Here is a 27993-nt window from a genome sequence, read left to right as displayed (position 1 = left end):
ATGGACACATGCACTTTACTGTTCAAGCAACAACAAACTTGTTTTATTGGACACCAAAGCAGCAACACGACTGAGTGAGTCCCACTCTGCAACACAGCCGAGGACAAATGAATCAGAGCACTCAGCTGATGTCACAAACTGACACCTACAGCTAAATCTGACAGGATTAAACTCCCATACGCCTGTGAGTCTACAGAGGGCAGTGGGTTGGAGGTGTGGGAGGTGGAGCTGTGTGGTGTTTAGTGACCGCAGAGTGATAATACGTCAGGAGGGTACAGCTACGTCGCTCCCTGCTGTTCAGTTAGACGTCCTGCAGGTCCTTCTGGATGTCCCACAGCGTGTTGGCACTGGCCTGCAGTTGGGCCACCTCGTCATCTGTCAGGGTCATGTTGACCACGCTGGCCACGCCTCCGCTGTTCAGCACGCAGGGCAGACTCAGATACACCTCGTCACTGATCCCATACATGCCCTGAACACAATGAACAACAGCCTCACTGTCTGTATGAGACCATACTTCACATCTCACAGACAGACACGAGTCAGTGGAGAGAGAATATAAACTAAATCATTTGAATTATTGTGCTAAAACTTGAAAAGGCTGAAACAAAAAATTCTAATTTGCCACAATTCGAAGCTGAATTCTTGAAACTAAAAGTTATTATTTGGTCATTTGTTTTTCACACCTGTTTTAAATGTGACACCCATTGAACAAAATATATGATATATATAGATATTTTTTTTTTATTGGGCTATTTTGCTTCCATTACATGTTTTCTTTCAGACTAGTGGAGAGAAAACATCCCAAATACACATTTAAAAGTTTATTTTACTACTTTGTCTGTTAACGGCTGTACATTTCTCCTAATTCACCAAAGTTAGCATTAAATAATGCCTCATTTGCATATTTAAATCTTTAAAGGCTGTTTTCTCAAAACTCATTTTTGGCACTCTGAGCCATAAATCTCCACTTCAGCAGCACTGACATCCACCACACTTTCAAGTTTCATTCCTGTCTATATTCTGAAGGTTTCTACAGAGGGGTTTGTTCATATATCATTGAGAGTCTGATTTGTAGAACATTTTATTCATAAAAACATGATGAAAATGTATTTTTTTATGGCTGTTGACAGTATTTTCTGGTTCATGGAGTGATAAAAAGATATCCCTCTGTAAAACCATTTGATTCTAATATGTCAACAAAATGAAGCAATAATTTTGAACCTGGCTTTATCCAACTTTCAAATTTCTGCCCTAGAAATTAGCAGATATTTAATAAGACGATGCATCATTTGCATATTTAAACATAAAACTTCAAAAAACTTGCAATACAAAAAATAATTGCCTTAATGTAAGTAATTAATTGGGGAAGTTTCATGGTGATATCGATTAGTTAAAACATTTCTCTATTGACCTGGGGTGTCTCCCCTTAAAGTTTGAAATAAGTATTATTTTTTCAAAATTGTATTTTAATCAGCTTCAATCATAATCTGTTTCAGATTTTGCCTTAAACCTTTTTTTTTTTATATTTCTTGCAATAAATCAAAAAAATAATATTTAAACTAAAAAACTAACTGATTTAGACGATGCTACATAGCAACATAGTTTTTGCAGGCATAGGTACAGTTTGTATTCATAACTCGCTTCAGGCTCTGTGAAAATGAATCTGTGTGTGTGAGCTGCCGTTACCTTCACCATGGTGGAAACAGGATGAATCCTGTTCATGTTCCTGATGAGGCTTTCTGTCAGGTCAGCTACACTCAGACCGATGGCCCAGTTGGTGTAACCCTTCAGTTTGATCACCTCGTAGGCACTGAGAGGCACAAGACACAGTTTAAGGGTTGAGGGACGGCTTTCAGACGGCTTCACGTTTGTATTTATTACAGTTAGTTGATTTGAATGTTGATAAAGCAGACGAGAAGTGCTAAAAATAAACACACTCTTAAAAGCAGATTTTCCCTCAGGACTGCTGCTTTTGTCCTCTACGCTGATGACAGAGACAGTGACAGAGTCAGACAGAGAGAGCTTTTTTATGTCTGGTCATCTTATTTCAAACATAAGATGATCTTTTATTTTCATACTAATACAATACTAGTTTGTACAGGTGACAGTAGAGGGCAATATGGATACCATTAATATGCACAGACTGTAAATAAGAAGTGGATGTAGTCACAGTTATGTCACCTATTGGTTTGTGGACTGCCGTTTTGAAGCCTCGAGTTCGTCATTTTGGTCGTCACCATGTTGTTTTTTTGCAACCAGAAGTGACATGAGAGGGTGGAGCTAAGTACAACCGAATGCTGAATAAGATATTTTTTTCAATACCAATTTCCAGACCGGACAACCCCATGGTAGCGACCTGTCAATCACAAGGTAGCCATGCCCTAAAGCATCCCCTGCTTTATGGTCTATTTGACTCTAAATGGGACCATAATTTACTAAATGAACATCATACTGTATTGAAGAAGACTTGAAACTAGCGATTGAGACCATAAAATCATGTTTACAATGTTAACTGAGGTAATAAATCAAGTGAGAAGTAGGCTCATTTTCTCATAGACTTCATTTAGCAACCAGAGGAGTCGCCCCCTGCTGGCTATTAGAGAGAACACAAGTTTAAGGCAATTCAGCATTGGCTTCATTTCTCAGACCCGGAGGTTGCCCACTGTTAATATGTCAATACAGTAGTTATCACTTTGTCTCCGTTTTGATATGTGACAATCATTATAGTATTCAAATTAGATAATATAAAATTTGACTTATGTGTAAAACATTGTGTAAGACAAATGATTTTTAGGGTTTTACTGGACTAAGACCCTATAACTTAAGAAATTATGCTGAAAACTATACGTATCTAGAATTATGATTATTTAAGGTCTAATTTTATGACCGGATTTTGATAAAACAACAATATTGAATTATCACCCTACTCTACACGGCTTATATAAAAAACACCAAACCTAAAAACTGCATATTAGGCGAGGAACTCTGTCCTACCTGTCCACCACCTTCCTGTGTGTTTCCATCCAGTTCTCTTCATCACAGTCAGTGCCGATGTCCGGGTTTAACGTCTGCAGGTTGACTCCGGCCACGTTGGTTCCACTCCACACAGGCACTAAAACACATGTTGAAACCTGAGACCTTGGTCCACTTGCTTCACACATCACACAGTCACAGTCACTGCGCCAATGTTGCTCAACAACATAATAACATTCAGAGAAATCCCACTGATCCTCACCACTGGTGTCTCCATGTTCTCCCAGGATCCAGCCGTTGAAGCTGCTGGCGTGGATTCCCAGTTTGTCGGCCATCAGGAAGCGGAAGCGTGCCGAGTCCAAGTTGGTGCCACTGCCGATGACGCGGTGCTTGGGAAGGCCGCTCAGTTTCCAGGTTACATACGTCAGAACATCAACTGTTGAAGAGTGTTGTTAGCGTTATTAGAAGGTGCACACTGTAAGTCTGAATGAAGAAATGTGTGTTGCACCGTACCTGGGTTGGAAACCACAATGATGGTGCAGTCGGGGCTGTATCTGACAATCTGAGGGACGATGTGTTTAAAGATGTTAACGTTTCTCTGGACGAGGTTCAGCCTGCTCTCTCCCTCCTGCTGACGGACTCCAGCTGTCACCACCACAATACGGGAGTTTGCTGTCACGGAGTAGTCTGAGAGAGAAGGAGTAGATTTATCATAATGGTTAAGTGTCCTCTAAACCTGGTTGTCTTTAGATAACCAAGGTCATAAATCAAGAATCTAGGCTATTTTAATGCCAATAAGGACAAAGACGGTTCAGTCACAATGTTATCCAGTCAGCTTTACCCTGTGCTGTCTGAGGCGTTAACTTGCCTTTGTCTGCTACTATTTTTGGGGTTTTGAGGAAGAGGCTGCCATGCTGCAGGTCCATCATCTCTCCTTTCAGCTTGTCCTCCATCACATCCACCAGGGCCAGTTCATCAGCCAGCTCCTGCACACATCAGGGAAGTTGAGAACACCTCCGCTTCCCCTCACAGTACACTCATTCACCAATCTACCTGTTTTTGCAGTTGGGGTTGCAAGTTGAAATAATCTCAATAAGAGAGGTTCAGGCTGTTTGTTTGAGGTAGAGGTAGACGTTTTACAAACTATCGTTATCGGCAAAACTGGGCTCTGATTGTGGCCGATGGCTGTAGAGCCACCACCGGTCACGCCGGGACGCGTACACAAAGTCAAGGTGGAGAGGGAGAAAAAAGTTATCTCTCGCATATATAACGCAACATCATCAGCTCTTTGTCCACAATACACAAGACAGGCAGACAGGGAGGAAAAGAAATCATTCAACTGTAATAAAGTACATAATCCAGCCACGTAACCATCCATTCATGAAATGAAATCGCACACTTAAGGATCCTCCTTACCCCGGGAATATGCCAGATAATTAATGGTTTGCAAGAGTGGCATTTAACAATGTGCGAGACGTGCAACAGAAGTAATCCTGGTCAGTCATACTGTTAGCCACAGAACAGCATTGCAAATAAATAGAACATTTTCCAATGATGTAATCACACTTCAGGATATTCTCTTACGAATTATTAAATTTGGAGTGACAAATAAATTATTTATTAAAAACGTGGTATGCAAAAGTCACCGACTAGGCTGCTGCAGAAGAAGATGTCAGCCAATTAATCGGCTATCAGCTTTTTCCTGCTCCAAACTATCGTTATTATATAAGCCTATATCGGTCGACGTCTAGTTTTAGGGACTAAATATATACCTGGCTCACTATTGTAGTATTGCCTCCTCCACCTTGCACAACCACTGGAATTGAAAACCGTCTCGAACCTGATTATAAATATATTTACTTGCTTACATATCCCTTGGCAATACTTAGCCTTACTGTGCAAGCAGTTACCGTCTTTGCCTACAGTATAATGGGTATTAAAATGTGTCATTGTGTATAAGTAAATAAGGTCAAATTGGTGCCATCACTTCTGCACAGACAGAAAACTGCTGCCCAATTTCAGCTGCTTTAGTAGAAAGTCATTATAGGTGTTCCCTTTTGATGACAAATACATTTTCTGTCATTGTCACGACACCTTCACAAGGACAGTGAAGACAGTCAGATCAGACACCAAGAGGTCAGTAATAATCCTGTGTCAGTCCAGGAGGATCCTGGGTATTATCCTGTCCTGTCACACCAGCAGGCATGAAGGTAATCTGAGAAGAGGCAGAAAACCAGCGGGACTCTTACCCTGAGCAGGATGCTGATGGCACAGGCCATGCCAACCTGGCCCACGCCCACCACTGTCACTTTATTCCTGGGGGGCTCAGGAGGACCGCTGAACAGCGGGGTGATCAGCTTCTTCAGAATTGAGGTCATGTTCAGTGCTGAGGAGAGTAAAAGGGGAGGAAGGAGGAAGAGAAGAGCGTTCCTGGTTAGAAAACATGTCGGCAGCAGACGTGTGACAAACACTCTGTACAGACACAACTGATGGAAACAGTCCTGCAGGCTGCGTGCTCAAACTTCATAAATACTGCATTCAGGACGCTGCGTTTTATATGTGAGAGTAGAGGGATTACAAAGCACTAATGGAAGCATGACTTCTCTGTCATCTAAATCCATTACAGAAAAGAAGAGAAAACACTGACTGAGCTTTTTGTCCCACACATTATCTTTCTGCAGAGTTCACCTTGAAATGACAAGCAGTCAGACACAGAAAAAGCAGCAATACTTGCATTGTTTGGCGAGGATCCGAGCTGCGAGGTATAAATACCAACATGTAATCAGCATGGCAAAGTGAACGGATACCTATAGGTGTGTTCCCACAGAGCTGCGTACCCCCTGCATCCACGACACCTCCCACAGTTACTGTGCGTGCTGAGGAGGCAGGTATCCGATCAGCTGCAGAGGTAGCCCATGTGACTCAGGGCAGGCTCCTCTCCTCCTCTTCCTCCTCCTCCCCCTCCTCCTCCTCCCCGAATGGAGGACGGAGGAGCGCTATAATCGGATGCTGAACTTGACTGACTGACTGACTGCAGACTGTTAAAGGAGTTACTGTAATCCCTTAACGCTGCCGCCATCTGCTGCACCCGAACTACAGATGAAAATGAACCTTGTATCTAATAGGATGACTCTAAAGAACAATTACAAATTACTTCTATCATATACAGTCTAAGAAGTATTTTACACATTATGCTACCTTAATTCTCTCTCAGAGATGAGTGCAATGCGATGCATTATATCCGATATTACAGCTATAATATTGCCACTAAAAAAATAACAGGCAGAAATTATGTGTGATAGCTGCCACTGAATTTTCAGCACATCTGGGAATATTTTTTACTTTATGCAGCAGATTGTAGATATTATAATACATGAGGCACTCTCCAACTGTTGTCCGTGCACGAGATTACTGCTTGAAGTTAAATAAATCATATTATTGTGAACTAGAGCTGGGCGATATGGCCAAAATCTTCTATCCCGATATAGGTCATTTCATATCTCGATAACGATATAAATCACAATACAGCATGTTTACTTGTAATTCAATAAATAGATAATCGATATGAAATAACCACATGGTAAAGCCTATTTTTGTATACTCCTGTGTGAATTAAATGCTTGGCAAATGAAAAGTACTCTCATTTAATTAAGAACTTATGTGCAAAATGAACATAACGGTAAAAAGTGAAATTATAGAGAAAAAAAATGAATACATACTCTGACTATGTTTACATGCATGCATACAAATACAGAGTAATACGATTAAGACAATATTTATTAGTAGTTTAACTGAGTTTGATCCGGTTTTCTGACAAATTTGAGTTAGTATGTGCTTGTTATTATAAATTTAGAAGACGTATTTGTGTATCACGATATCTCGGTATATGATTTAACCATTGAGACGATAAATTATCGAGACGATATGAATTATCGCCCAACCCTATTACGAACCAAGACATCTGCAAAAATTAGCAACCGTTCTCACAATTTGCCATCTCTTAAGGAGGACAAAGGTCCCATTGAAAGTGTACTGGTAAACTCTCCATTCAGTAGCTGTTAGTGTCACTGGATTACCAAGAGAAAGCGTTATGCACTCAAAGCACAAAGTAAACACGAGCGGTTAATGAGAGTGCTTAGCCTGCAAGGTCACAGTGGGGACAGTAGCTTTCGTGACTTTTAGTTACACAAAATAAAAACAAGGTTGGTACCTGAATGATCAAGGAACCAAAGTATCATCAGAGACGTTGTCTTTTTACACCAAAATTGTAGACAAGACGGCTGTTGTGTAGCAACCTGTCAAATGTTTGTATGTAACTGAGACGGTTAAGTCTATCTTGAACTTGAACACAGACAGCGCACGGTACAGATGGCAGACAACACATTAAGTAATTAAAACTGTTATCTACACTATGTTGTGTAAAACATTGAACTTTGATAATTATGTTTCATGTAATTATTTGATGAGCCACAAGGTCCCAGATAAAACTACATTTCAAAGGAAACAACCTACTCACCCATCAAGATGTTTATCTATTTATCTTTAGCACGTCATTTATTGTTCTTGATTAAAAAACGTGACTTTCAATGGTTCAGGTGGTGGTTGTCTCAGCGTGCCTGGAGATAAACTGGAAGCTGCCACAGCTAGTGATGTAAAAACTGTATGTCGAAAAACTGTGGTGGATAAACACATTACCAAAAAAACATTTCATTTGCAATTCTAAAACGCCTGAAAAGCACCAAAACTCTAAAATCGGCACAAAGGATACAGAGAGCAAGACAAGGACACACACAAAAGACTTTATAAAGAAAAGGTTGGACGGAGTAACTTTCCCCACAGTTAGACAAATGCACTGCAAAACCAAAAATCCAACCAACCTTATGTGCCTTCTGCAGATATTTAACATTTCCACACAACAAAGGGAATCGTGGCTGTTCACCTGTTGTCTTGAGGGTCCAGTTATTTTGGGTGCAAGTCCTTTCTCCAACACTTCAGTAAGACTCTGGACTGAGTGCCTGCTCCTCTTCCTGTTGTGTTGTCCGACTACAGCCTTCTGGATTTAATTGACTAAGCCTCTCCATCCCCTACAAAGACTCAGTTTGGCACTCCAAGGGTCACCTCGGTCAGCTGGTACATATTCCCCTACAACAACACATGCTAAATAATAAAGACAAAGAAAGATGGTTAAAAAATGTTCCATATGCAACTTCACAATTATGATTATCTATTCCTTTTGTGCAAACCCACATAAAAAACATCAACTTTGTAGGAGCCAAAATGTGTATTTAGCCTGTGTTGTTTATGATTGTTTGTTTAGGCTGCACACGTTCATCACTTCTGATTTACCTGTTCACTTGGACATCAGGATTCACACAAAAAGGGTAAGTTAGGCTTTGATATTTTCTGTTGACCGTCGTGTCCTACTTTATTTATTTCAGTACAGTTATTGCTTGTAATAACTGTAACTTTTCGTTTAATAAATCGCATCTGGACTTAAGTATGGATTTTTTGGGATTTGTGTCACAGTTAAGAGCCTACTTAGCCTCTTAGCGGCTTTTTGATCAAGAGTAGTCGCCATTAACTTTGTTTTTCATACTCAATGTTACACACCTAGAGTTGTAAATAAGCACCTGCTTCATAACCTCTCTGCACTGGTTAAAGGTCCTATATTATAAAAAAATTAGATTTTCATGTTTTTTTATTATAAAGCAGGCTTAAGTCCAATATAAATACTGTGAAAGTATCGAAACGCTCAATCCACAGGGAAATACACACAGCCCGTGTTCAGAAACTCTGCATTTGAAACAAGCTGTCAGGATTTCTTGCCACTTGTGATGTCACAAATATACAATATTTAGATCCTTTACACAGATTTAAAAATAAACATTCTTAATGTGTCTCAGTTTGTTCCGTTGCAGTGTAATGTGAATGTCATCAGCTGACAGGAAGTACACATGGACCCAAGCTGTTGCCTAGCAACGCAATTCTGTTGCAATTTCGTCAAAATTCCATCGAAATGCGCTAAAACGGAGTGTTTAAGACAGAGGGTAAATGCAGGCATATTCAGATCGACAGTATGAAGAAAATAAAGTTTTTTTTTAACATTACAGCATGTAAACATGTTCTAGTAGAAACACAAAATACAAGTATGAACCTGAAAATGAGCATCATATGGGACCTTTAAGGCCCAGTTGAAGGGCCAATGCAGAGCTGACTATTTCACATGAAAGTGACTCCAGCACTTCAGAGCTGCTCCAGAACTGATGGATTTCAGGGAGTGTGTCTAATTTTGGCAGAGTTACCACAGACAACAGGTTTCAATCATTTACTCACCCCTCATCTTGAAAATGTTGACTGCTGAGCTGCATTTCTTAGTGAAGCACAGACACCACTGAGCCATCAGAGGGAGAGTCACTGTTAGAGCAGCAACCACCGCAGGGAAAACCTGGAGGATGAGCAGACAAGACAGACATCTGATTAGCTGTGAAGGACAGCAACACTCAAGATAGCCATTAGGCTTGTGTCAAATACATACTGACTATTAGCATTTGTTGACTATCTGCCAGTCATGTTGTCCACCTCCGAATATGAGAAAGTTCCTTACTAACCTACAGACTAAAAGCCTTAAAAATGTTTTTTCCCCTGGAGTGCTTATTTTAAATTGGTCAGGCAACTTTACTGGCAGCTGACAACACATAAAGATAAGAAGATAATTAATTTGGGTCTCAATTTAGTGTATAAAAAAATATTCACATTTAAGAAGCTAGAATAAGAGAATTTTGACTCAAACCGATTACAAAATAGTTGCCGATTAATTTAATAGTTGACAACTAATCAATTAATCATGACAGCTCTACTATATTTGCCTCTTTCACAAACATTCATGCTTTAGGACCTCAGGTAAGGACACTTTGCAGCAATCAGGAATTTACCCAGAAGACCACAGCAGTGTGTGCGCTGTCAGGGAGAGAGAGAACAGTGGAGCGCTGAAAGGACTTTAGCTGGTCAAGCTGTCACATGAGATGCACATTCAGGTGAACAGAGGCCACAAGAACAGAAGGAACATTTGCATGGTAAGAAAATGTGAATTAAAACCTTCCTTCCGGTAAAGCATCTTCTTCCAACAGCTGGCAAACTACCTTAAAGGAACAATATGTAGGACTGACAGATAGCGTTTAAAATGGGTAACAGCAGTTCAAGTTCAGAATATTGGAGCCGTGGCCCGTCCGTTCCTCCGGAGTGACTGATATTAGTGAACGTTTTCATATGTGGCAGCGGGGTGTCGGAATGTGCAGTGGACGGGATCACACCGGCCAAAACAAAAACAGACGTTCTGGACCGGAAAGGAAATTTCAAAGGAGAACATGCTGGCTGTAGCGTTGTTGTCGGAGTAGCCAATATTTCAATTTAGCATGTTTCCTTAATCTCTGATGACATATCATGGTCATTTAATGATTTATTACAGTAAATATATTACATGTTGGTCCTTTGAGCTAGCAGTTATGTTTATATTGTTGGCTAACTGCTGGCAGTGCTTCCATCACATTAACTCCTTCCCTCAGGTGTCAGTTTATTGCAGTAGCTGTGTTTTAAACAAATGTATTTAGAATATTCAGAATATCCCCTTCGTCTTGGTATTATATTACCATACTATTTTAAAGGACGTGTGTGCACCTGCCGTTGTTTTACATTCAGTTTCTTGAGGTGTTATAAATTAACCCAGATTTGAACATCACATCATCTTACACTTTAAAACACATTTTCATTTTCTACATAACCCCATATTGATTGTGACTTCAGGCAATAGTAGTCACAATATTCTCTGCGATCACATCCACATTCAAATGAATGGAAAGCAATGGTATACTTTTTAAAAAATCCTAAAAAGTATAGATTGTTGGGAAAATGGTTAGTAGTGATGTTATATGTGTATGTGTAGCGATAAATTGGTTAAAACATGCAAAAACACTGGTATTGCCCAGACAGCGCTACAGAAGACAAAGAAAAAGTACCTGGTAATAGTCACGTTTATTTCATGATACACTGCCTACATTATCATAAATAAACAGATTAAAAATCCTTACCCACATAACCCCTGTCGATTCTGTTTGTTGTGGGAGAGCTGCCTGGTGATCAATCGCTTGTGTTAAGTCAGCAAGGTTCAAATTAAGATACAGTATCACTTTCACGTATTACATATTGCTTTCAAATGTTACCTTAAAATGTGCTATAAAAAATTGAACACGTCATTTTAGAAAAATATCAAAATAGAAACAAAGATTCCCCAGAAGTCATCCCACCCCAACATCACCTTCAGTGAATGAGTCTTCTCTCCCAGCGCGTTAACGGCCTCTTTCAAAGTAACATACAGTCTCTTAATTGTGGTAATTTGCTCAGGCAGAAGTAGTCAAAGAGTCCTGAAGAGAATAAATTGATCAACTGTCCCAAAAGGATTAACGTTCTCCATGTGTCTTCTTTGCATGTCTGGACACATACAGTCAGTGAGGCGGGCTATGTGGGTGCACTGCAACAGCCAATCCTGCGTGTAGGACTGAAGGATCAGAAATCTAATAAAAACAGGACAAAAAAAGCACAACAGAGCACTAAAACCCAAAGCATGTAAACTCAAATGGGCACACTGGCAGGGCTGGAAAAATCAATAATCTATGATCAAACACTGCAATTTTAGTTTCCTTAAGGAGGAATTGTCAAATAAGCGCTAGATAAACACTATAAAGCTGTTTCATTTAGATTTTTGTTTGTAAATTGAGGAGGATTGATAAAAGATGCCGAAAGTAAATTCTCTTCCTCAATCCATTAACCTCAACTTGAACATGGGCGGATTTTTCCTCATGCAGCGATGCGACCTGATTACATCATGTGTCTCCTCCCAGCACGGACCACATTAAAAAGTTTGAGCTGAATTAACCTGAGCACCATAGAAATAATGAATCACTCTACCTAACTAGCTACAGAGCAAATTTTTTGAAATTCATACAGAAACACATGAAATAAACATTCTGGTATTAGCACTGCTTTGCGCTGGAAAACGGGAGGGCACTACGTGCTAAGAGTGTCCAGGCACTTCACCATCAGAAAAACACCTGGCACAGAGAGTTAGAAACTACAGTATGACCTCCAAAAACTACAACCATGCATGGATTAACTGGCCGCTCCATTCTGCATCTGTTTCTACATATAAGGGTTAAATACACACAAAGACACAAACAATTCACAGATTAAAAGCAACATTGAAATGAGTCTCTTCTGTGACTGCCACAAAACAGTGTTATCCAGAAGCTACTGTTTCCTCGTGGTGAGAGGAAAGTCCAGACAGGAGAAAGTTTATCGTTCCAATTAAATCTGTAACCTTTGTCCAACCATGTGGGTAAAGAGAAGAGGTGAGCCAAGTTTGCTGCTTGAGTTGTGGTGTGCTGTGGCAGGCGGCAGGGAGGTGGCGTGGGCATGGCGAGAGACTGCTGAGGGTCTTTAATTGCCAGCGCTCACTGTGGCATCGCTGCTGCCGATGCCCAGGTAGGTGGCTGCGTTGTTCACAACGCCCTGAAGGGGGACGACGACGTTGTCTAGGAGGCCTTTAAGGGTGTTGATGCTATCGGCATCCAGGTTCTGGTGGGCGTAGAAGAGAGAACCACCTACCACGACAAGGAGCAGGAGCTTGAGCAACACGGACAGGAAGCCTCGTCGGGCTGGCGCTTTGCTCCAAGAGACGGAGCTGCCCCCTCTGGAGAACGACTCGGAGTAAGAGCGTGTCTCGGTGAGGACACTGCGCTGCACACGGGACTCATCCAGCCAGTATTCACTTGGTTTTAATGGCCGACCAGCTGCCCCTCGGATCGGGCGCCTGCGGGTTGCACTGATCAGGGAAACAACAAAATCAAACTTTTAGGCTAGACGTAAAAACATATCTTAACCCAAGATCCGCTTCCTAGATTTTCTAAAGCTTTCAACTGCATCTCATGGTCTTCTTTAGCAGTGTATGTTTGCTCAGTTGTCATGGAGATAGCGGTCACACCTGAAACAAAAAAAACAACCCTAAAGGAGCTTTGATCACAGTCCCTGTCTCTGTTAAAAGATGGTCTTTGGTTATTAGGCTACATCCCTACATCCACACCATTATGTTTTAAAAACGCATGGTTTTTGCTATGTTCATGCCGAGCTACTCCGGCGTTTTAGAACCACTAAAACGGAGACATTTGAAAACGCTGCAGTGGTGTTATCAGCCCTACAGAGCGGATGTTTGAAGGCATGGTTTGCAGCTTTGAGGAGGGCAATAGACATAAAATGGAAGACTTTCCTTTTGTTATCTATGCTTATTTTGTTCTGCACAACTATTGTGAAGTTCACAAAGAAACTGTAAACAAAAAAGCATAAATGCTGCTCTTCAGTAGAGCTACGAGTGTGAGAACAGACAATGTCGACCAAATTTCTTGACCCATAATGTAGTAAAACTTTGATTTGTAACGGTTTTTAAAGTACATTTGATGTGTGTGTGTGTGTGTGTGAGAGAGAGAGCAAGACAGGCTATAGTAACCCAGTAGCAGCCTTGTAGCTCGAAAAATAAAAGTTTTTCCCCAACTTAATTCATCTCTGATTTTGTTTTTTTGTTTGTTTTGGAAAGATAGAGTAAGATCTTAAGTATCAAACAAGACTTTTTATTACAGGAAGTACAATACCAGTCTGTTGTATTTTCTGTAACTAAGCAACCAACCGCAGAGTAGACAACCTGATTTCCTGTTTACACTGGCACGCGCATGCCCAGTTTACGTGAATGGTCATGTGATATGCGTGTTCAGGCGTGTTATATGGACGGAGACTATTTCTAAACGGTGCTAAAATGCTTGCGCGTACGGAGATTGTTTTCGTTTTAAAATAAAAACGTATTTGTATGGATGTAGCTTTAGATGCGACAGCTACCATTGCTGAGTAAGGATGTGAAATGGAGTTGAATGCTCTGGAAAAAAGCTAGGAAGTGAACCTTGATTTAAGATAATAAATAAATAAATAAACAACAAAAATCAAGGTATTGTTTCCAAAGTTAATTTTTCAGGCTAACATTTTGGTTGATATTTTTGCAGTACATGATTCATGTGCTTGTTACCTCATGCCTGTTGGTGTGCTTATTTCATTGGCAAGGATATCTTCAACACTGTCGCTGGCCTTCTTAGGGGTGTCTTCAATAATAATTTCCTCCACCTATCAGAGTGATATAAAGACAGTGTTAATACAAACTTAAAACATTCTCTGATCACCAAGATTGGAAATGGCAAAATGTGCGTCACCTTGGTTTGTCGTCTGCTGCTGGTTCTGGTGGTAACTGGAGTTTTCCCTCGGCTCCTCACAGGCTTCTCCACCACGGGAACAGGCTCTGGTTCAGGGGCAGCAATCTCCTCTGAAAAACATGAGTAATGTTAGCACAACAGTGAAACATGGTGATATCAGTACCTTAATCAGTGTTTTTCCAACATTTAATCAGGGACCTGTTGCAAGACGCAGGTTTATAAATGTGTCTGGATAACTTTGCAAATAAAAGAAAACATACTGACATATTCAGGCCATGTTATTTGTTATTTGTCATGGCCATTAAGTAGATCACAAGTAATGTGTGGTTAGAACTCACCATCTTCCTTGTCACTGTAATGGTCTGAATTTGTGTTTCCATTCTGGTTACTGTCTGCCTTGGGGAGAGCTGTGACGTCCGTAGGAGCTTCAGGTTCAGCTGGAGGCTGGTCCAAAAGCTTCTGCAGCTTCTTCTCATACAACTTACGGGTGGTGGCTGAATGGAGGGGAGGAAGGGGAGAGTAAGGATGAATGACGTATAATACATTGCATTTAACTCTTGAAGGATTTATACGTTTAGACCTAAGACTGCCTGTAAAAAAAGGACTCTAAAACATATGCAACTTTTGAAAACAACCTCCTAAAACCTGAGGGTTTTCTTATAAACTAGCAGAATTGTCAACTAAAACCTTTACTTCTCAACCTCTGAAGCAGATAGAAACATGAAATGAAAACCAGTTGAGAGCTTAAACGTTTGTTTTTTATTGTTAAACATTGTCTTTGCCCCGATGACCATTAACATTACATTTTTTTTTTAAATCAATAAACAAAAGAAAAATGTACTGAATTGAAAATGTTGACAAATGTTTCCAGCCATATTTTCAGGATTTTTACCAAAAACGTTATGTATGTGGCTAATATATTATTAGAATTTAAAATATCAATATCAGAAGCAGCCTCAAACATTCACTGTATGTTGGGCTATACTTAAAAACTTATTTGGAACCCAATAAATCGCCCAATTTGTTGTTTGATACATTGGTTCACAATTGATCGGATAAACTGGTGAGCTAATGTACATATACGATAATACTTTATTGTCAGACAGATCTGTAATCACAGCAGCTCTATTTGCAACATCACAAAAAGGACAAAGACAAGAAATAAGGATACTTACATTTAAACATTACAATCACAGAAGACGATATTCAGGGCCCTTCAACGTACATTTAATCTGGGATTAGGCTCCATATTTAGTTTTAGGATTGAATATGGAGCCTAATCCCAAATCAAATGTACGTTGAAGGGCCCTGAATATATATTAATAATAATAATTAATAATATATATGATTTCTAGGAGAACTGCTTTGTTACTTGGTGCTAAACTAATTAATAATGCCAATAAATGTATTCCTAATCTCACATCTTTGTATATTTGAATAAATGTAATCGTATTGCTCATGTTGGGAATAACATGAAGACAAGGCCTCCAGGAACTCACCAACAATGGGTCCTGAGTCCACACCGTGCTTCTCCAGCTGCTGTTTTAAATCATCATCAGTGAGGTCCGTCACCTCCACCTCCTCTGTGCGAGGCTTGTCTGTCTTTTTGGTTGCTTTCTGCAAGAAAATATACATAAAGTTGCATATCAAGTCTTAACTCACACGTGTTCACACATACAGACGACCATCACATCACAGTTATGTACAACATTAAAAACAAAAACTCTCTGCACTATGGACTATTTCCTATGACCTCCTATATACATTTTTTGATCAGAGCTGTACCAGTGTTTGTTTGTTTGTTGTTGTTTTGTTTTTTTATTCTTATTGTTTGTGAAAATAAGAAAACCCAATAAGTATATTATAAAAAACAAAAAAAAACATACTCTTCCAGATCAAAGAAAAGATTCATAAAGTTGCATAATCAATACAACAAGTCTTATAACTCACACACGTGTTCACACATACAGACAACCACAGCATCAGATCACAGTTATGCACATTAAAAACAAAAACTCCCTGCACTATGGACTATTTCCTATGACCTCCTATATACATTTTTTGATCTGAGCTGTACCAGTGTTTCTTTGTTTTTTTTTTATTCTTATTTTTTTTCTCTTTTATCTCATCTTGTTTTTATTCTTGTATTTATTGCAAATATTTTTATTCTTGTACTTTTATTGATCTTGTACCTCCCCATATGCCACCTACTGTGTTCCCAGTTATAAAGCAAATAAAACAGGTAAAGTAGATGTAATAAATAAATATATACAGAAGTGTTACACTAGAAGTATAAAATATAAAAACAGATGTAAGTAAACAGAGGTAATTGCACACAAGCACACGATATATAGATATATGCTGCCTTCCACTGTGTAATTGTCTGAAATATATTAATTATTTCCTATATTATTTTTTATCTGAGCTGTACCAGTGTTTGTTTGTTGTTGTTTTTTTATTCTTATTGTGTTTGTGAAAATAAGAAAACCCAATAAACATATTATAAAACAAGAACTTACTCTTCCAGACCGACTCTTGTTGGACACCACAGGAGCAGGCAGGTCCTCATCGCTGGAGAAAGTGTCTGCAGGAGGAGGACTCTTGTTGTTCAGCACCGTTAAGTTCTTCAGATACAGCTGCACATACACATCTTTCTTATGCTCTCCACTGGGAAGAGACACATTGTTGAGTGTAAGCTCATTCTTCAGCTTATCCTTCGTGAGAGTCGACGGATCTTCCAGGTATTCAGCCATGCTTGACTTTATTCAGCCCGCTATAAACAACAACACCGCCGCCGGTACCGTGAGGGAGTAACGCGCTGTTGTCTGGCGCCTAAACGCCGCCAACTCTAGCTTTAGCAACGCAGACGCGCTTTACCTCAATAAAAGCACCGTGTTGTGCTTTAGCCAGCTGGATTAAATACTCACAGGTAGATGCGATTTTTCACTAACAGATGCGCGCTTGTGCTGCAAACTAACCCGATGCAAAACAATGAAAATGAACCCGCTGAGATGTGATTGAATTAGCTTTAGCTTCCACTCGCTTCTGTCTGTCCGCGGTCACAAAACAGGAGCCAAGCAGCGAGCAGCCTCGCTGTTGGCTGGAAGGATCCAGTAAGATGCGCTCTGATTGGCTGGCTGTGAATGGAGCAGCAGGCCTTGTTTCAAAGCTTCACATGAACACTGCAGACCACATTTACCCTATTGTTTGAGTTAACAGGCGTTGTGAACCTTATTGTGTTAATAAGGAGACAAATGCGAGTTTAAATGATGAATTTGAGTGGCATTGCGTGATGAGATAGCAATGTGAATGCTGATTTTTTTTTTTTATTGTGTTATAAAGTGATTACAAAACAAGTGAAGATGTGCAGGGACATTATACAGAGAAAGAGAAACAAAGTACAAAACAAAACAAAAGCACACGAGGGGATAAAAGCAGGTTGAAGAATGTGTGCGTGCGTGTGTGTGTGATGTGGGTAACGTGTGTTTGTGCGTGTGGGTGATGTGGATAATGTGTGTGTTTGTGATGTGGATAATGTGTGTGCGTGTGTGTGATGTGGATAACGAGTGTTTGTGTGTGTGTGTGTGTGTGTGTGAGATGTGGATAATGTGTGTGTGCGTGATGTGGATAATGTGTGTTTGTGTGTGTGTGTGTGCGTGATGTGGATAATGTGTGTTTGTGAGCGTGTGTGTGTGTGTTTGTGGGTGTATGTTGGTGTGTGTGTGTGTGTGTTTGATGTGGATAATGGGTGTGTGTTCGGCAGTGAATGAGACTAGATGGTCATATATGATATATCTACTCTTAAACACATATACTGTACACATGCACACATAACTAAACACACACACGCATACAGATATCATTCCTTTTATGTGTAGAGCATAGGGGGAACAAAAACAAAACAAAAAGAAAATAAATAAGTAAAATATATATATAATACAGTGTATATACATACACATATATATTAATAATATGAATAATAATAAAGATGATGATGATGATGTCATGATAATAATATCAATAACAATAATAATACCAACACTTACAATAATAAGTGAGATAAATAAATAAATAAATAACAATAATAAAGAAAAAACAATGTTTTAAGTTAATTTGAAGATCATATATAATTGAAAAGTGATTTAATAGTAGTGGCTGTTGCTCGCTTTTATACACAGGCCGTTTCAGTCTGTAGCATGTTTGTGGCATGAATTAATAACGGATAGCAGTTAATAACAATACAGTGTCACCAATGGTTTCCATTTTACAATAATGTAACAGTGAGTGAATATTATGCCATTTAGATGAAGTCTGCCTCTGTAACAGAAGAGGGCAGCATTGGCCACGTTATTCAAAAGAATCTTATTTTAGGTTTCATGTTATTCAATATCAAGCCAGCAAGCAAGCAAACTTAACGTTATATAGCTAAGTAAGTTCTTTATAGGAAAGGAAATTGGGAAAGAGACAGGAGAACAGTGCAATATGTTAAATTGGGACAGTGCAATATGTTGCATCTGTGTAATATTGGACTATTGTCTGTGCAATATGGGCAAGACGGTAGACGGTGCAGTGCACTACCTGGGTGCAATACCTGCCATGGTGTGTGTGATGGTATGTGCCATTATATATGTGGACTGTGTATGTGTTCAAACATCTGTTTCTGTGAAACTGTTTCCCTGTCTTGTGTGGAATCGTTTATTATTGTTGTTGATGTTGTTTTAATTTAGTGTTTGTAACTGCAGTTGGACGGAGTCCAGGAAAAATGTCCCAACGGGGACAATAACAGTATATCTTATCTTATCTTAGAAGAAATTTGTGTGCAGCCTACGAAATAAAATGTATAAATAACATCAAGAGAAAGCCAAAGAAAACAACGATGTTTATTAAGAGTGATTTTGCTTTTCTGAGACTTTGGCAACAGCAGCATCAGAGCGATCATCATTCGTTTTCAACCTTGAACTGGAAACAGCTAGATGTGTCTGCACAGAAGTGCTCAGACGCACTTTTGTTCCACCTTATAGCTGAACAAATATGAGATGAGGTCTGGAGCCAGGTACAATTTTCAGTATTGTTTGACATCTTATTGACTAAATGATTCATTAAAACTAATAATTAAATATTACACAGGCTTCATTTTACATCATTACTGAGAAACAAACTTGGTCAAAGCTCTCCTAAATGTATTAAATGCAATTCAGGAAATTGGCACATATGCACATATGTTTTGGAAATGTGCAAGGATGCAAACATTTTGGAGATAAGTAAAAAATGAGTTGGTTACCTTGATTGGATATGACTTGGAGCTATCACCTCTTCAATGTATATTGGCAGCTAAAGTGGACAGTGCAAGCAACAACCACAACACTGGGATACTCCTATATATATCAATAAAGACTATTCTCAAATTCTGGATCTGTGATGACTTCCCTGCAGTGGATGGTTGGTATAAGGAGGTATTGAGAATACTCTGGAAAAGCTGACCTACACCTTTCATGACAATGTCGAGGGATTTGTTAAGATATGGCAACCAGTCTTGGACACGGTGGACCCATCTGGACTAGACTTTGTTCTACCTAATTAACAACTAATAGCTGACTACAGAAACCCTATTCATTTTAAGGTAATCATGTAATTTTTTTGATATCATTTTTGTAAAGTTGTGACTCCTGCTGTCTTTGTGTTGTGAATTGTTATGGTTGTTCAAAAACGATGAAAAAATTGGTTCTGTACTAGGCTTGTTGCGGTAGTCGGTGTAACCGGTGTTACGCGGTGGTCGGGCACACACCGATTACATTACTTTTTTTTAAAGAAATAAATCCCATTTAGTTCATTTTGGCGTATCAGCGTCGTGTTATCAATACAAAGTCGGACGACGGACACTACATACTGACAGTGAATTCTCCGTACGGAGTCTCAGCACAGAGTAGCACGTGTCATATTTCACACACACACACACCGGACGAAAGAGAGTTGACAGACAAGATGATGCGAAGCGAAAAGCAAAAACAATATTTCAGATATAACCCCAATACTACAATGGATCCATTACGTTAATGAGGTCATCGCTGTGCGGAGGACGGAGCGGTCACAGCCAGTGTTCGCTGTGGAGCGTCGCTGGGTGGAAACCTGCAGCCCCGCAGTGAAAGCTGGACCGGAGAGGCCAGACACAGCCACCTGATGTTGAAGATCAAAGTAAGCGCGCTACACATATTGACCGTCATCTTTTCTTTTAAAATGTCCGGTGTAATCGGTAACACCGGTGTTGTCACAATTTTATTAATTGGTGGGAAAATTTCCGTCACATCCCTATCTGTACATATTCGGAACTGGACATATATGCAGTTGTTGCCAGAACCTCAATAAAAAAAACGTAATAATTGACAGATCAATCAATAATGAAAATAATTGCAAGTTGCAGGCCTACACACTCGCACACAGACATGTTAGTGTTTTCCCACCTCCTGCCTGTCATGCTGGTCTCTAACTCTGCGGTGAGGCCTCCCCCCTCCTGCCGTGGGGACAGTGGTTTGAGGTGGCACTGTGTGGCTCCCCACCTGTCCTTCAGACCTGCCTTCTGGGGCTTTCTGGGATGCTGCTGCAGAAACCAAGCAATTGATCCCCACCTCAGCTCCAAACCACACTAAAATACAGCACTTCAAGTGTAGTTCAGCTTTTCCATAGTGCATTTGCCAATGGAGTGCAAGCATAAAAAAATGTTGAGCCCTTGAGAAACACCTCTTAAGCTTTCTTTGTATGTAATTTATACAGAAAATAAGGCATGGGCCAAGAATCATAGCGAGTGCCTCTTTAAGCATAACAGTCATGGCCTCTGAAAAATGATCAAAGCCCGCTCTTTAATCGTCAACATTCACATTTTCAGAATGAGTTCATTTAAAATGGAGCTGCTCCACTCAACGTCGAACAGTCAGTATAATCGACGACATTTCTTGACAGATGATTGTAAAATAAATCTGGAGAGCAAATGAAACAACTGGCAAAGACACAACACAATTCATGGGAAAAAAGACGGCACATCTCAAACTAAAACATCCATGTTATAAAGGTGGATTTCTGATCACTTAGAAAAATGTTCAACACAGACTCCTCGGCCGAGTTTATCTTGGATTTTAAACATTTCTAAATCCCAATTGAGCCAACCACAGAAGTAGCTTAGGAAAAGTCAACCTTTACCACCCAGAGGATGTCTGATCCAATTCCACTGACACGACAAAACACATACTTCGTTATACCTAGTTATGACATTTCAGCACAACGTGTGATCACAGCCCTTGTCACCTCATGGGCGCACATCTGTTGCTTGGTCCAGATTTACATAGAAAACTAAAGCTGTCAGCTGTTTTTTTCTTTTATAAATTCTTTTAAAAAGGTTTATTTTGTTTGACAAAATTCACATTTAAAGGAACAGTGTGTAATATTTCAGGGGATCTATTAGCAGAAATGGAATATCATATTTATAACCGTGTTTTCATTAGTGTATAATCACCTGAAACTAATAATTCTGTTTTCGTTAACTTAGAATGAGCCCTTCGTATCTACATAGGGAGCGGGTCCTCTTCATGAAGTCCGCCATGTTGCTCAAACAAAACACTGGCTCTAGAGAGGTCCTTTCACATATTTACATTACCTGAAGGCCACAGCAGTTCTCCGACATGCTTGTGAAACTGTGGTAATGTGAGCCCATGGATGTATAAAGAGAACTGGATACAGCGTTGTAGGCGGGCTCCCGTTCATTCCGATGAGAGTTGCTCAGTGGCGCATGAAGCCAAAATGGTTCAACTGCCGAGTGATAAAGTTCCCGGATCATCCAGTGATCTTCTGCATCCATTGGGCCCATAGAGCAGGCGCAGTAACGTTTCCTTTAACTCCGCCTCCCAGCCCTCGCTCCAGCCTAATGATTTAAATAAGGGCTTCTCAAGTGTTCATACTGGGAAGTTGATTTACTTAAAAAACAAAATATCCGCTGAGTTACAGATGCCTCTTTCCCAATGTAAGTCTATGGGACTCGGATGTTGTAGTACCACCGTTTGGCCACTACAAAATTTGCTTCACAGCCCAGCACTCTTCCTGGGGACTTGCGTGAGTCGCAGATTGCACAACCATGGTACCGCCAGCCACTGTCTGACTTCCGTTGCTCCTAAAGTAGTGTTATTATGGTAAGGATGGCCTCTGAGCGAGGCGAACGGCGTTACCACGGTTTTGCACGCTGCAGCTCAGGTTACCGCAGTCTTGGAAAGGGAGGAGTGAGCAGAGGGGTACTCAGTTGGTTGCAATCTGCAACAACACCACTAGATGGCACCAAATTCTACACACTGTCCCTTTAGGATTTTTACATTACCAGAGCATTTTGTTGTACCATCCAAAACTAAAAAAAAGGTAAGGTTTCCTGCACTAATGACAACAATCTCTAATCCTCAGAGGATGTTATTACACTGTGCCAAACTAATTAAGATCAAGTCCTGGGCAGTTTCCTGTGCATAAAGGAGGGTAGGGTGCAGGAAGTGTCAGCAGTGTATTTCACAGGAGCTGAGATTTGTGTGTCCTGGCCTATGAACAGCCATCTAGTAATGCTCACACAGTATATTTTCATCTGTTGACAATCCAAACTGGACACACGCTTAGTTGTAGGCATTTCTGTCCGAAGGAAAAATGAGACTCCCTCCCTGGTCCTTGTTGATGCCCATTTGGCCAACCGCCTGTTTGTATCATAAGTACTCCTCCATGTATTTGCGTTACTATTATGATTCGGGCTTTTCCCGTTTTATTTGGCCATTGAGTACAGAGACACACTTGCTCATGTCCTCACTGAACTTAAGGCAAACATTACTGTGTGTGAACTTCCATGTAGTGAATGAGGAATTTCTATAAAGTCTCCACAGTGTGGCACCAATGGGATGCCGTGTTGGATCACTGGGAGGAAAACTTAATGTAGGCCATCCATCTCCTCAAAATGTAATGCACCGACATAAAAGGATCAAGACAAATTTGATCCGTTAGAGCCGCTGAAAGTGCCTCTTCTGCTACTGCAAATGCACTGCAACGCTAAGGAGCTTCACTGATGTAGATCTTTTATCCACTTCAGGAGATCACGGACTCTGTGTGCATAGATAAAGCTGCTACTGAAAAGTATAAACAGAATCAACTTTTGGAGAAACACAACCCGACGTCACACTGCGGTGGCCCTTCACATAATCGTCAATCCAGAGCTGTACAACCCAGCCATGACGGAACAAAAGACGTTAATCGTCACAGTTAACGAGCCATTAAAGTGACTCGCAGAGGCCTCCGCACAACCCTGTGGCGAATCGCCACAATGCCGGATTTCACGTGAATGCAGCCTTAGAGTGTGTCTGTGTATGTGGGAAATGAGTGGTGAAGTAAGAGAGAGAGAGAGACAGCGGCGACGGGAGCGAGAAACGTTATCGGCTTCGGCCACAGCAGGAAAAGTGTTTGGTTTGTCCGTTTTGCGCTACTGTAGAAACATGGCGATGCAACATGGCAAACTCCATGAAGATGACCTACTCCTTATGTAGATATATATGGCTCATTCTAAGGTAACGAAAACACAACAACTTTTATTTTCAGGTGATTATACACGAAAGAAAACATACTTATTAATATTATATTCCATTTCTGCCAATAGATCCCCCTAAATGTTACACACTGCTCCTTTAAATTCATCAAGTGGCCAGAAACACAACTCCAAATGAACGCTGATGTTGCTCCACATCTGCTGGATGTGTAAAGAAGCAACTGTTGGCTGAGAAGTTCCCCAGATAAACTTTATAAGGTGATGTTAAAGTTGTGTTTTTCAGCTTGTTCCTGCTGCCCCCAAGTGGCCAAAAAATCAGTTAATGCAGTTTAAAGGAGAGCATGTGTTAGTGAGCTACTGTGCGCCAAATACAATCAGCAGCCTTGCCCAAACAGAAATGTATCCACTGTTCCTGAGCGCAAACCTGGCTCCAAAATGACAGGGCCTTCAGGAACTCATTGCAACTCTACACTTCAACAACTTGTTGAAGGAATTTGTTCAAAGTGAACGCTTTCTTAGTTAAGAGACAATGATACGCAAAGCAATATATTGTCAAAACAGTCTGTAAACACACCGCAAAATTTCAGAAACTACATATTTGACTTAACTCATGGTTCATCACCAGGTTGGCCTTATTTTTAACGTGCCTGACACGGCTGAACCGAACGGCCGGTGGCTCGCGACGAAAAAAGAGGGCAACCTCACACAGGTGACTGCCAGACTCTTGAGTTAACAGGAAAGAAATATTTCCGTGCTTAACTTGGCCGAAGCTCTCAACAGACCTGCCTCTGCTTAGTTTTTCTGTCCGCATGGCTGAACACTGGTACCGGACCAGTATAGGAAGAGCCAAGGACTTCTCAAAAGCCTCCTGTGATGTGTCGGTTGTGACACCGCCATGCCCCTCGACTGTTTCCTCTCTCTCCCGGACGCCTGGGCTCTGAGCTCACAGGCCCCTCACTCAAGCAAGGAGTCACCATTCGGGAGCGTCAGCAATAACCGTACCTAATGAATGAGAAGTAGACAATCAACAGAGACTCAGCAGCACTCCTGGGTGCAAGTGCCAGATACGGGAACATGCCAACAGCTCAGTGCATTCAGCATTTTATTGCAATCGTTGGCAGGACTCAAGCTCAATTTTCAATTAAGTACCAAAAAAGAAAAGGGAATGGATTTTATAAAAGCTGACAACAAGGGAGCTCTTTGGGGACCTTTGTGTGAGGTGCTTCCATAGACTGACATGACTGTGTTTGTAATTTCCTTACGGGTGGATTTGAGGTCCTTCTGGTGTCGAGTTATTTTAAGTAATAGCTCTCAGCTCTGTCTCTACTGCAGCCAGGACACATTCCCAAAAACCTGGTGCTTCAAGCTGATATGATCTTATTTATTTAATCTTGAAAACTGAAACTTTTAGGCCTCATAGTGCCTAACCGCCTGAATAGACATGCTCTTTAGCCCGACCTACATCAGATCTATTTGGTCAGTAGACTAGGAGGTGCACCATGTGGAAAAAGCACTTGTCGTCATGTTTACTGTCCTTCCAGGAGGTAGTGTTGATGGTTCGGCTCCTGTAGCAGCTCATAGTTTTGGGTAGTAAAACGCCGGGGGCCTATCGATGCTCTGAAGCCTCACAGCGTGGCTCATCCGTGCCAGCGGTGAGGGACAAATGTGCCAAAGTCTGCTGGGTTTGGCTCTTTTCTCACCCCCTGGCTTCCAACACCGATGTATCCAGCTGAGGTACAATAATTTGACACCTCTTAAGCAGCTGGACCCTTTAGCGTGACAACCGCTGCTTTGTTTCATATTCCTGCGTATTTTGAACGCAATCAAAAATTACAGTCAGCAACATCTAAACTGTGTTTTTATCCACTTTGGACTTTTGCCCCTCTCCACCCCCCTTCAATCTCCTTTATCCCTCCCTTTCCTATGTGGGATTTAACGTACACTTTGTGGTAACCTTGCTAAGTTATCAATTTTTTCTATGTTCTCTCACACTGAATAAAGGCTTGTTTCTCTGCGCCTGCTTGTTACGACTTCAAGGACAGCTCCCTCCATCTGGCATTAAGTATTCCCGGTGCCAGTGTCGGGTTAACTGACACTCCTGCACTTAAACTAATGGCAGCGAGCAGTCATCTCCCATGAGGTGCTCACCTTGGAAAAAATCACCCAGCTCCCTCATCCTCAATCATAGTGGTGCTCTCGCCACCCACTGAATGAAACCGTGGGCATGAAAAGAGGGATTGTTTCACTATTCAGGCATACATGAGGGCAAATGAAAACATGTAATACGCATGTCCTGCCTTGGATTTGCCCTCCTCCCGAGTTCAATGAGACGTTGAGGAGTGGGAAGAGTTGAACAGCACGCAAATAGAAAAAAGACACAGTCAGCAAATCGTCACTTTCATTAGGAAGGAAACATGCAACCGGATTTCTTAAGCAAAAGAACAAAAATAGTCAAGTATTAAACATTCGGATGCTTAAAAGAATAGTTTTGAGAAACTTAAATCTAGACTAGAAATTCAGTATGGGGACAAATTTTCTTTCACTGTGAATTCCTATTTTTTTCCCCACACCTGCACCGTATATATCCAGTATATACCGTATAATAAAGTGCTATCTTATTTGACTCTTTTCTAGAGTTGCCAAAGTTAACGCGATAATAATGCGTTCACACAAATTCGCAACTAATTTCTTTAACACATTAACGCAACTTGCGATTTTTTGGTTGTAGCGGGTTGAGTTTTAAAGATAGAGTGAAGATACTGGTATCATATGAAACTAGAACCAAAGAATCCATTGGTACCAACCATGTCACACTAGCTTGTCGGGAAGGAGGCTAAATAAGGCTCAAAACTTACGCTACATTTTGGTGAGGAAAAACTGGCATGGCCATTTTCAAAGGGGTCCCTTGACCTCTGACCTCCAGATATGTGAATGAAAATGGGTTCCATGGGTACCCACGAGTCTCCCCTTTACAGACATGCCCACTTTATGATAATCACATGCAGTTTGGGGCAAGTCATAGTCAAGTCAGCACACTGACACACTGACAGCTGTTGTTGCCTGAGTTTGCCATGTTTTTTTGCCATCATTTGAGCATATTGTTTTATGATAGTTCCTGGACAATATTTTTCATTGTTTTGTGTTAATTGATTTCCAATAATACAAATATACATACATTTGCATAAAACAAGCATATTTGCCCACTCCCATGTTGATAAGATTATTAAATACTTGACAAATTTCCCTTTAAGGTACATTTTGAACAGATAAAAAATGTGTGATTGGTGATTTATCACGATTAAATATGGACAATCATGTGATTAATCGGGATTAAATATTTTAATCGATTGACAGCCCTACTTTTTTCATCAGAAATTGTGTTATTGGTCTCGACCAAAAGTTGTTAAGGCTTCACACCCCTTCCAGACTCAATAATCATTTTCTATGTTAATTAGAGTCAAAATATCATAAGGAGAATTTATATATAGGCTAAAAATCGGTTAACTGTAATGATAACGATGTCTCTTATTGGATTTCCCAGGACCTGTCTTCTTATTTTAACACATTTTACTTGGCTGTCCTTCGGAGATCGACTATTTCCATCCTAGGTAAGCTGTTAACATAAACATCTTGTACAGGTGAGTCCAGGGCAAAGAGAAGCACCTCTCAGACCACAGGAGAGCAGCATCACCACCCGTCCTCCTCTGAACCCCCTTCTCAAAGGAAACCTAAACAGCTTTTTAAGAATGAAGAGGTTTTTCAGTTTGTTGCTAAATATAGGCCAGCCCGGTGGGAGGTGGCAGGTTCCAGAGCCATTTTCAACAAAGATGAGCCCCAGGTCCTGCCCAGGGCCCGGCGGGTGGTGACTGCCGGTGGTCCGCCTTTCTCTTATGCACCGGCTCTTAAGTAAACACTGCAATCCTGCGGTCAGCTACAGCATGGCAACGGGCGAAAGGACTCACTGTGCAGTTGCACACAGCTATGGTGTGTTGTCTCCTCCAGCCCACTCAATCTTGGCTCCTCCCCGTCACAGAGGCCTCGGCAGGGGTCGAGGGCCAGCGACAGACCTTGATGTGTGATCCCAGAACCCTGCTGGGAACTCCTGGTGGGGGCAGTGTTGGACTTCACCCTCTGGACCCCTCTGACGGACCATTTTCCTTCTGGAAAAAG

The 27993-nt window shown here is 40.8% G+C and overlaps 2 protein-coding genes across 2 annotated transcripts; both read right to left on the bottom strand.

Moving 5' to 3' along the window:
- Positions 1 to 14: 14 nt before the first annotated feature.
- ldhbb (lactate dehydrogenase Bb) lies at positions 15 to 27983 on the bottom strand. The gene is made up of 10 exons (XM_074632396.1): positions 27786 to 27983; positions 9307 to 9418; positions 7913 to 8130; positions 5223 to 5359; positions 3842 to 3959; positions 3487 to 3660; positions 3236 to 3409; positions 2995 to 3112; positions 1687 to 1810; positions 15 to 469 (listed from the first exon to the last, which is right to left on the bottom strand). The coding sequence occupies exons 4-10, from the start codon at positions 5349 to 5351 to the stop codon at positions 302 to 304; spliced, it is 1005 nt and encodes a 334-aa protein (XP_074488497.1). The 5' UTR covers positions 5352 to 5359; positions 7913 to 8130; positions 9307 to 9418; positions 27786 to 27983; the 3' UTR covers positions 15 to 301.
- On the bottom strand, positions 10983 to 17399 carry tmpob (thymopoietin b). Its single transcript, XM_074632393.1, has 6 exons — positions 16793 to 17399; positions 15773 to 15890; positions 14612 to 14767; positions 14274 to 14383; positions 14093 to 14187; positions 10983 to 12847 (listed from the first exon to the last, which is right to left on the bottom strand). The coding sequence occupies exons 1-6, from the start codon at positions 17024 to 17026 to the stop codon at positions 12463 to 12465; spliced, it is 1098 nt and encodes a 365-aa protein (XP_074488494.1). The 5' UTR covers positions 17027 to 17399; the 3' UTR covers positions 10983 to 12462.
- Positions 27984 to 27993: the final 10 nt, after the last annotated feature.

Source organism: Sebastes fasciatus, chromosome 4 (genome assembly GCF_043250625.1).
Source record: "Sebastes fasciatus isolate fSebFas1 chromosome 4, fSebFas1.pri, whole genome shotgun sequence".
Lineage (NCBI taxonomy): Eukaryota > Metazoa > Chordata > Actinopteri > Perciformes > Sebastidae > Sebastes > Sebastes fasciatus.
Note: the sequence above shows the minus strand (reverse complement) of the source record. Positions and strands in the feature narration are given on the sequence as shown.